General features: G+C 44.3%; 1 protein-coding gene across 1 annotated transcript in view; it reads left to right on the top strand.

Moving 5' to 3' along the window:
* The first annotated feature begins 2,368 nt into the window (after positions 1–2,368).
* LOC143958915 (synapse-associated protein 1-like) overlaps positions 2,369–9,240 on the top strand; it is a 28,429-nt gene continuing 21,557 nt past the window's right edge. Inside the window, exon 1 of the mRNA XM_077467903.1 lies at positions 2,369–2,717. Coding sequence (XP_077324029.1) covers positions 2,504–2,717 — 214 coding nt within the window. The 5' untranslated portion in view covers positions 2,369–2,503. The remainder of the gene's footprint in view (positions 2,718–9,240) is intronic.

Here is a 9,240-nt window from a genome sequence, read left to right as displayed (position 1 = left end):
TTATACATTTGTATGCTTGCAATGATTTCACATTGTGTTCCCTTGTTTTTTGTCTTTTGTTTTGGTTTCAATTGATCATCACGTTGTGTGATTGATCCCATTTTATATGTATAAACACTTTTTTTTTATCCTTTACCATGGATATTGTTGCCTTCAAAATCCCACATATTTACTAAAAACTGGAGAGTACAAAATCTGGTATAGCTGTGCATGGTTGCCAATCAGCTTCTAACTTCAGCTTGTTCAATTAAGCTCTGATATCTGAAAGGTGGTCCTATCTCAGCCCCTCTTTCCTGTACTCTAGCTGGACTTTGATGGTCAATGGAAAAACTCTCTGACCGGTCGGGTAGTCAAGACACCATACACAGCGTGTGGATGATCAAGAATACAAAGGTTTATTCCGGCTTCACAGAATAATATGCAATAAACAAAAAAGGGGTTGTATAGGGGAAAGGGCTTGTGAACAACCAATCACATTTAAGCATTATGTTAATACAATATACAATTAATATTAACCTAAAAGATGTTCATAGTAATTCTGCCTAGAGACAGACTCAACGTCACAATGTTTGACCTTATCACCTTGGCTTGAGACTCTAACTGCAGACGCATCCTGCTTCACACTTCGCTTTAGCACTTCTAGTAATTTTAGCACAAGCTTAGCATGAGATGAAAACATTTTCTAAAACATTATCTTCTAAAACAGGCCTAAGGAGTAACTCTACCTTTCCTTACAATATCTAAAGAGTAACTCTACATTTCCTTACAATAATAAAACCTGGAAGCTGATTGGGTTCTCTGCAGAGCTGCACCAGATTTTGCATAGCTCCCAACTGTCCCTGATTTTGAGGGACTGTCCCTGATTTGGAGCAATGTCCAAATCTGGACACGCCAACTGAAACGAAAAGTAGAACCCGCTCCAGGTGTCTACTTCCTAATGATCTCTCCCCTCTCCAGGCATGGGTGCAGCTCAATATGCAACCATATGCAAAAATTGAACAAAAAGGTCCGGTGCTATAACGTGTTTCACACCGTTAAATCAGGTGCTTATTCATACCCATGAATAAGCACCCGCTATAACGGTGTGAAATGCGTCAGTGGTTTTATCCTTGCTGCATGGATTTATTATAACATTAAAGTGGGGTTCCACTGCCTACAACTTTTTTTTTTGGGACAATGACAAAGATTATGTGATTTAAATATCTAACTCACCTGTTCCGTTTTTCTTGCTTTAAGATGTCCGTCTACTCTTAAAAAAAATCAACTTTTAAAACTCCAGACAGACAGTTCTCATCTTCACATGCCCACAGGCATCCTCTTCCGGGATACTGTGCCGCTGATCGACCAGCATGCACCACCCGTTGTATCCCCGATCGCAGTAACCTTAAATCAGAGCGCCGTCAACAGCTCAGGTTGCCATCACAACGGGCGGCTCGGCTCTATCGAAATCCCGCGAGAACTCGCGGCAGGTCTCCGCAATGACTCCTGGGAATAACGACAAGAGCTCCCAGGAGACATTGCAGGTAAAAAGGAAATTGCGTAATAGCCGCAGTTGACCCGCCCATATCAGCAGATAAGAGAGACAGGAAACAGAGAAGGACATTGCAAAAAGAAAGGTACAGAAGAAAAAAATATATATATCCGTTTGTAACTAAATACATTCATAGCATTTGATTGAGCAAAACATCTAAAATAGGGTGGAGCTCTGCTTTAAAGAAATTGTTTTCATTGGAGTGCGGCCATCCGATGCTTTTTGTTAAATTTTTGCATATTGGAGCAACGTCCCTCATTCCCCCTCATTTTTGGCTGATCTACATATATGTATATAAAATGCACTTTTTATCCATCAAAAACCTTTCACCTGATTTCTAAATTGCTGCATTTGTAAAGTCCGAAAGCCAATATAAAGGAATAAAAGTGGCAAAAAAAGCACTTGTGGGTTTAACCAATCTTGTTTTTTTTTTTGTACAATTCTCCTTTAAGGGGGCGTGGCAAGGGGTCCTACATACTTTTGCTTATGTGTCCCTCATTCCCATCCTAAAAAGTTGGGAGGTAAGGATTTTGCACTCTCCAGTTTTAGTAAACAACCCTGATATCTCAGTGCGCAGCATATTGTTTGTGGCTCAGTAGCTCCCAGTACACAAGGCAGAGGGTCAGCCTGACATTCAGGTAAACACAATAGACCTGTACTGGGAGCTCAGCTGTACGCAGCTGCCTGCTTGCGTCTTGTAGTCACGTGACACCTACCACTGCACAGCCGGGGGAAGGAGCCGGATGTTCCTGATCCCCGCCTTGTCATTGGACAGAGGGGCTGGACTTTGGCAGGCTTTAGACGATCATGTGACTTATACAGAATGTGCCATTGGTTGGCATATGTGCTGTTGACGTAAGGCTCATAGACGAGGAAGTTTTGACACTCCGGACAGGAAGATAAACACAACCATCGTCATTGTCGCCGAGCGGTGCTGGGACGTGTGCTGGGGGCTCGGGCCGTGCAGCCGACATGCTACGAGGGCTGGGCAGCTGGCTGGGCCTGGACCCTGAGCCGGACACAGAGTCTGCTGAGGAGAAGGAACGGCACAGAGCCGCCGAGCAGGAAGTGGTGACCGAACAGAGGGGAGAAGACAAGAGGGTCTGTGTACAGCCTGAGGAGGAAGAGGCACCCCCACACGACGAACCCGAGGATGTGCTCGTCAAACAAGCCAAAGGCTTCGGCAGTGAGTGTTCTCAGGAGAGGGAGTGACCCTGACATCTGCACTGGAGACAGCCCCTCTCTATGTAGTGTAGGGGAAGGTGTGGAGAATTGCCTTTACTTCCTGTCCTATAGACACAACAGGAAGTGAGAGATCCCCCCCAAAGTCGGTTGAAGAAGGCTTCCCTTCTGTTTTGGTGACCACTCAGAATGCAGGAATTTTCCATCATCGGTAAGGATGAGCTCAGGCGTGTTCGCATGCTCCACGTGCAGAGCCCGCCATGAAGTCGGTGCAGCACTGTGCTTATCACAGGCAGTGAGACATTACCCCGATGTGCGGCTGCAGAGATCGGCAATGTCTCACTGCCTGTGATTAGTGCAGCGCTGCACCAACTTCATGGCGGGCTCTGCATGTGGAGCATGCAAACACGCCGGAGCTCATCCTTAATCATCAGTCACCAGGAGAAAAGGAATCTCCCTAGTAGGGGACACAGACTCAGTATATGTACCGGTCAATGTTCATATTGCACACATTCCTAGAAAAGGCCCAATAGTAATGGACATCAGGCATGACAAAGAGGTTCTGCACAGCTCTGACTTCTTTGCTCTGATTCTCTCTCTCGCTCTCTCTCTCTCTGCAATGAAAAAGTTCTGACTTTAAATGAAGATCTGTGTTGTGCTGGCAGATATTTACACAGACTCAGTATAAACCCAACAGGGGCTCGGAGTCCTCTTCTCTTGTCATGATGTGCGATTTATTCCTCAATTACTATTTCCAGGTCTCGCGTCATCTCTCTTCAGCTATTGGGTGTCCATGGAGGATGTCATCGCTACATATGTACACGGGAGTGACATCTTCTCTGGCACTCAAATCCATTCCGGACATCCCAGCTCCTGTTGGGTTTATACCGAGTCTGTGTAAATATCTGCCAGCACATCACAGATCTTCAGATAAAGCCAAAACTTTTTCACTGGAGAGAGAAGACATCACAGCAAAGAAGTCAGAGTGGTGCAGAACCCATTTGTCATGCCTGATGCCCATTACTATTGGGCCTTCTCCAGAAATGCATGCGATAGGAATATTGACTGGACATCTGACAGATTCCATAGATCAGTGGTCATCAGTCCTGTCCTCAGGGCCCACTAACAGGCCAGGTTAGCAAGATAACTGAAATATATCACAGGTGATATCATTTGCTGCTCAGTGATTGCAGTATTCTAGTCTGCATCTCCCCAAGACAATACATAAAACCTGGCCTGTTAGTGGGCCCTGAGGACAGGGTTGATGATCACTGCCATAGATGATCTGGGAGTGTGCAGTGCACTGCTGATGTATGCTATATGAAGAATTGCCAGGAATAAAGGAAAGCATAGGCTTGCTTCTTCATTCAATACCGTATCACTGCTGGAGAAATGTATCAGTGCAGAATTAAAGCTGAACGCCAGCAAAAAATGTTTAATCCATAACAACTTATTATAAATAAATCTATAGCAAGGAACACACATTCCACATTAATAGTTCTGCTACCAAAATGAGTGTGTACTGTAAATTGCCTCCAGCATTGCTCCTGTTTCTTCATGCTGGAGGCTGCCATTTTCCCCAGGGCCTCTGAACAGCAGTAAATAATAAAACAGAACTAAACCCATCAATGAAACTGTTTAAAAAATGCAGAGTTTGCCAACTGTCATATGTGCTTGTGTCCTCAACCAAACTGTCAAATCATTAAAGCTGAGTTTCGCCCAAAAGTGGAACTTCCGCTGATCTGATTCCCCCTCTGGTGCCACATTTGGCACTTTTTTTGAGGGGGGGGGGGGAGGAGGTTTAGCCTCCTTCCCCTTCCCCCAGGCCAATTAGAAAGTGCAGAGAGCTTCTCACATGCACAGCAGGGAATTGGCTGTGAAGCCAAAAGGCTTCACTGCCAGTTTCCCTTACGACGAATGGCGTTCCCCAAGCGGAACACTGCTTAACCCCCCTAGCGGTAATCCCGAGTCTGGCTCGGGTTAGGAATTTGCTGATAGAAGCGGTAACCCCGAGCCAGACTCGGGATGGCTTCGCTGGATGCAGGGGAGGACACAGGGAGTTACTTACCTTGTCCCCTGGATCCAGCGATGTCCCCCGCGCTGTGTGATCGAGCTGTCCTCCGCTCGATTCACAGTGCCGAATGCCGCCGAGCTCCGTTCCCTGCAACGTTACGGCGCACGGGAGCGGAGAACGGCGGCAAATTCAAAAAAGTAAAAATACACAAAACACACACAGCACTATAATCTTACAGATTACAGTGCTGTATTAAAAAATACACACCCCCTTTGTCCCTAGTGGTCTGTGCAGTGCCCTGCATGTACTTTTATATTATAAATACTGTTTTTTTCTGCCTGGAATTTGGAGATTGCCCATAGCAACCAAAAAGTGTCTCTTTTTCAGTGTTTTTGGATTTGATTACATTATTGAATAATTTTTATTATCCTTTATTATATTATAAACTTTATCATACCCGGGATGTCTGCTAGACTCTGCTTTGAACAGATTTAAGAGAGTTATTCCTAAGAATTTCAGGACTACAAAATAAAACGCCAAATTCCCATGCAAAATAATTGTACCGCTTTCAGCACCTAAAACCGGACTGAATCATACCGCCAGGGAGGTTAAATGTCTGGTGTCATAACTGATCACATGTGCAGCACCATGGCAGTTGCAGATCAAACAGAAGCAGCTTCCTTGGCTGTAATGCATAGGAGGGCTTAACCACTTGCTGACCACAATACGTGCATATACATTGCGGTTTGCAAGTGGTTTACCAGGATTTTGGCTGAAGAATTTTTTTTTGTTTTTTTCAGCAGATGGCCGGCTTTCTCATGAAACTGGCCTGAGCCACTGCGCTGGTTGCCGCAGCATCTGGAGGGGATGTCTCTTTGATTGACTCTAAGGTCTTGGAGGACCAGCGTGATGTCATGACGTCACTTTTGGTCCAAGCTGGAAGAAAAAAAAAAATTTAAGCAAAATTTCAAACTTTTTTTTTTCTTTCCTGTTAAAGGTAAAGGAGAGATTTGAGGTCTTTTTGACCCCCAGATCTCTCTATAAAGACGACCTGTCATCCTTATTTATATTACAAGGGACGTTTACATTACTTGTAAGAGGACAAAAAGTGAGAAGGGGGAAAAAATAAATAAATGGACAGTGTAAAAATAAAAAGTATAATAAAAAAAAAATAATAATATTGAAAGTGCCCATTCCCTCCGTACTCACGTGCAGCAGAGAACACATCTGTAAGTCACACATATGTAAACAGTATTCGAACCACACATGAGGTATTGCAGCAAACGTTAGAGTGAGAGCAATAATTCTAGCACTATACCCCCCTCAGTAATTCTAAGCAGGTAATCTGTAAAGGCCTTTAAAGCATTTCCTATAGAAGTACCATAGTTTCTCGCCATTCCACAAGCATGTGCAGTTTTAAAGTGTGACATGTTGGGTATCCATTTACTTGACACATTATATGAAAAAAATGGGGTAACTATTGTGTTTGTTTTTTTTTTTTTTTTTTTTTAGTGATGCACCGAAATTTCGGCCGCCGAAACATATCGGCCGAAAATGCCCTTTTCGGCATTTTGCCGAAAGAGAAAAACGGCCGATAATGGAGCCGAAAATGGGGCGTGGCCTGGGTGGGGGGGGGGGCTCCAACCCCCGCCCCTGGTGACGCCCATCATAGCGCAGGAGAGCCACCTCCGCCGCCTTTTTGATAACAGCGCCGGGAACATCACAGCTTTCATTTCAATAGCTGTGTGTTCCCGGCCGTGCGCCGTCACACGCAGCCCCTCCCCCTTGTCCGGGCACTTAGATAGAAAGATCATCCGCAGGATTGGACGGATGCTCTGTCTATCAAAGTGCCCGGACAAGGGGGAGGGGCTGCGTGTGACGGCGCACGGCCGGGAACACACAGCAATTGAAATGAAAGCTGTGATGTTCCCGGCGCTGTTATCAAACAGGCGACGGAGGCGGCTCTCTTCCCTGCACACAGTGCACAGGCTGGCTGCAAAATGGCACACTGGCTGCAATGGGGACACACTGGCTGCAATGGGGACACACTGGCTGCAATGGGGGATGCCTCCTGTACCACGTCCTCTGTCTCTGACCATCTCCTGTACCATGTCCCCAGTCTGACCATCTTCGGTACCACGTCCCCAGTCTCTGACCATCTCCTGTACCACGTCCCCAGTCTCTGACCATCTCCTATACCGTGTCCCCAGTCTGACCATCTCCTGTACCACGTCCCCAGTCTCTGACCATCTCCTATACCGTGTCCCCAGTCTGACCATCTCCTGTACCGTGTCCCCAGTCTCTGACCATCTCCTGTACCGTGTCTCCAGTCTCTGACCATCTCCTGTACCGTGTCCCCAGTCTCTGACCACCTCCTGTACCGTGTCCCCAGTCTCTGACCACCTCCTGTACCGTGTCCCCAGTCTCTGACCACCTCCTGTACCGTGTCCCCAGTCTCTGACCACCTCCTGTACCGTGTCCCCAGTCTCTGACCACCTCCTGTACCGTGTCCCCAGTCTCTGACCACCTCCTGTACCGTGTCCCCAGTCTCTGACCACCTCCTGTACCGTGTCCCCAGTCTCTGACCACCTCCTGTACCTTGTCCCCAGTCTCTGACCACCTCCTGTACCGTGTCCCCAGTCTCTGACCACCTCCTGTACCGTGTCCCCAGTCTCTGACCACCTCCTGTACCGTGTCCCCAGTCTCTGACCACCTCCTGTACCGTGTCCCCAGTCTCTGACCACCTCCTGTACCGTGTCCCCAGTCTCTGACCACCTCCTGTATAAAAATATTTTTTAAAAACAGTCATTTTCGGTATCGGTGCTGTTTCGGTATCGGTTTCGGTTTTCGGCCTAGTGTATTTTTCATTTTCGGTATCGGTTTCGGCACCAAAAAACCCATTCGGTGCATCCCTAGTTTTTTTAATTCATTAAAGTGTATTTTTTCCAAAAGAATTGCGTATGCTAAACCGCTGCACAAATACCGTGTGACATAAATAAAAAGGCAACAATTGCCATTTTATTCCCTAGGTTCTCTGCTAAAGAAAAAAAAATTTATAATGTTTGACTTTTATAAGTAATTTTCTAGCAAACCATGCTGATTTAAACTTGTAAACAAAAAGTGCCAGAAAAGCTTGGTCTTCCACTTTAACCACTGGGCACTTAAACCCCCTTAATAACCAGACCAATTTTCAGCTTTCGGTGCTCTTACATTTTGAATGACAATTACTCAGTCTTGCAACATTTACTCACATGAAATGTATGTCCTTTTTTTCACACAAATAGAGCTTTCTTTTGGTGGTATTAAATCACCGCTGTTTTTTTTTTTTTTTTTTTTTTTTTTTTTTTTGTGCTATTAAAGAAAAAAGACCGAAAATTCTGTAAAAAATAAATAAAAATAAAAATGAATTTTTCTTCGTTTCTGTTATAAAATTTAGCAGACTAGTAATTTTTCTTCATAAATTTTGGCCAAAATTTATACTACTACATATCTTTGGTAAAAATAAGTACAAATTGGTGGATATTATTTGGTCTTTGTGAAAGTTATAGAGTCCACAAGCTATGGTGCCAATATCTGAAAATTGATCACACCTGAAGTACTGACGGCCTATTTCAATTCTTGAGACCCTAACATGCCAGAAAAGTACAAATACCCCCCAAATGATCCCTTTTTGGAAAGAAGACATTCCAAGGTATTCAGTAAGAGTCATGATGAGTTTTTTTAAGTTGTAATTTTTTTTCCCACAATTCTTTGCAAAATCAAGATTTTTCTTTTGTTTTTTTTTTGTTTTTTTTTCACAATATTGTCATATTATCAGTTTATTTCTCACACACAGCATATGCATACCACAAATTACACCCCAAAACACATTCTGCTATTACTCCCGAGTACGGTGATACCACATGTGTGAGACTTTTACACAGCGTGGCCACATACAGAGGCCTAACATGCAGGGAGCGCCATCAGGCGTTCTGGAGCACCCAGGACAATTCTGACATTTCTCTCCTACATGTAAAAATCATCATTTATTTGCTAGAAAATTACATAGATTTCCAAAACATTATATACGTTTTTTTTAGCAAAGACCCTAGAGAATACAATGGTGGTCGTTGCAACTTTTTATCTCGCACGGTATTTGCGCAGCAATTTTTCAAATGCGTTTAAAAAAAAAAAAAAAAGCAGTTTTGTGCTTTAAAAAAATAATAAAAAAAACCCAGTAAAGTTAGCCCAATTTTTGCATAATGTGAAAGATGAAGTTATGCTGACTAAATAGATACTTAACATGTCACTCTTCAAAATTGAACACGCCCGTGGCATGGTGCCAAACGTCGCTCCTTAAAGTGGAGGGCCACCCCGAAAAACAAAAGTACATTAAAAATTAGCATAATATTAGAAAAATTATTATTATTTTTTTTTAAACTTACCAGAAATGCCTGTTGCTAGGCATATCGTCCTAATCTGCCTCTTCCTCCTCCGCCGTGATGTTCTGTCTTCTCTCCTCCGTGCAGCGTCT

This window comes from Lithobates pipiens, unplaced genomic scaffold, assembly GCF_037356315.1.
Source record: "Lithobates pipiens isolate NorthernLeopardFrog02 unplaced genomic scaffold, aLitPip1_a1.2 Scaffold_64, whole genome shotgun sequence".
NCBI lineage: Eukaryota > Metazoa > Chordata > Amphibia > Anura > Ranidae > Lithobates > Lithobates pipiens.
This window is presented reverse-complemented; position numbering and strand designations above follow the sequence as displayed.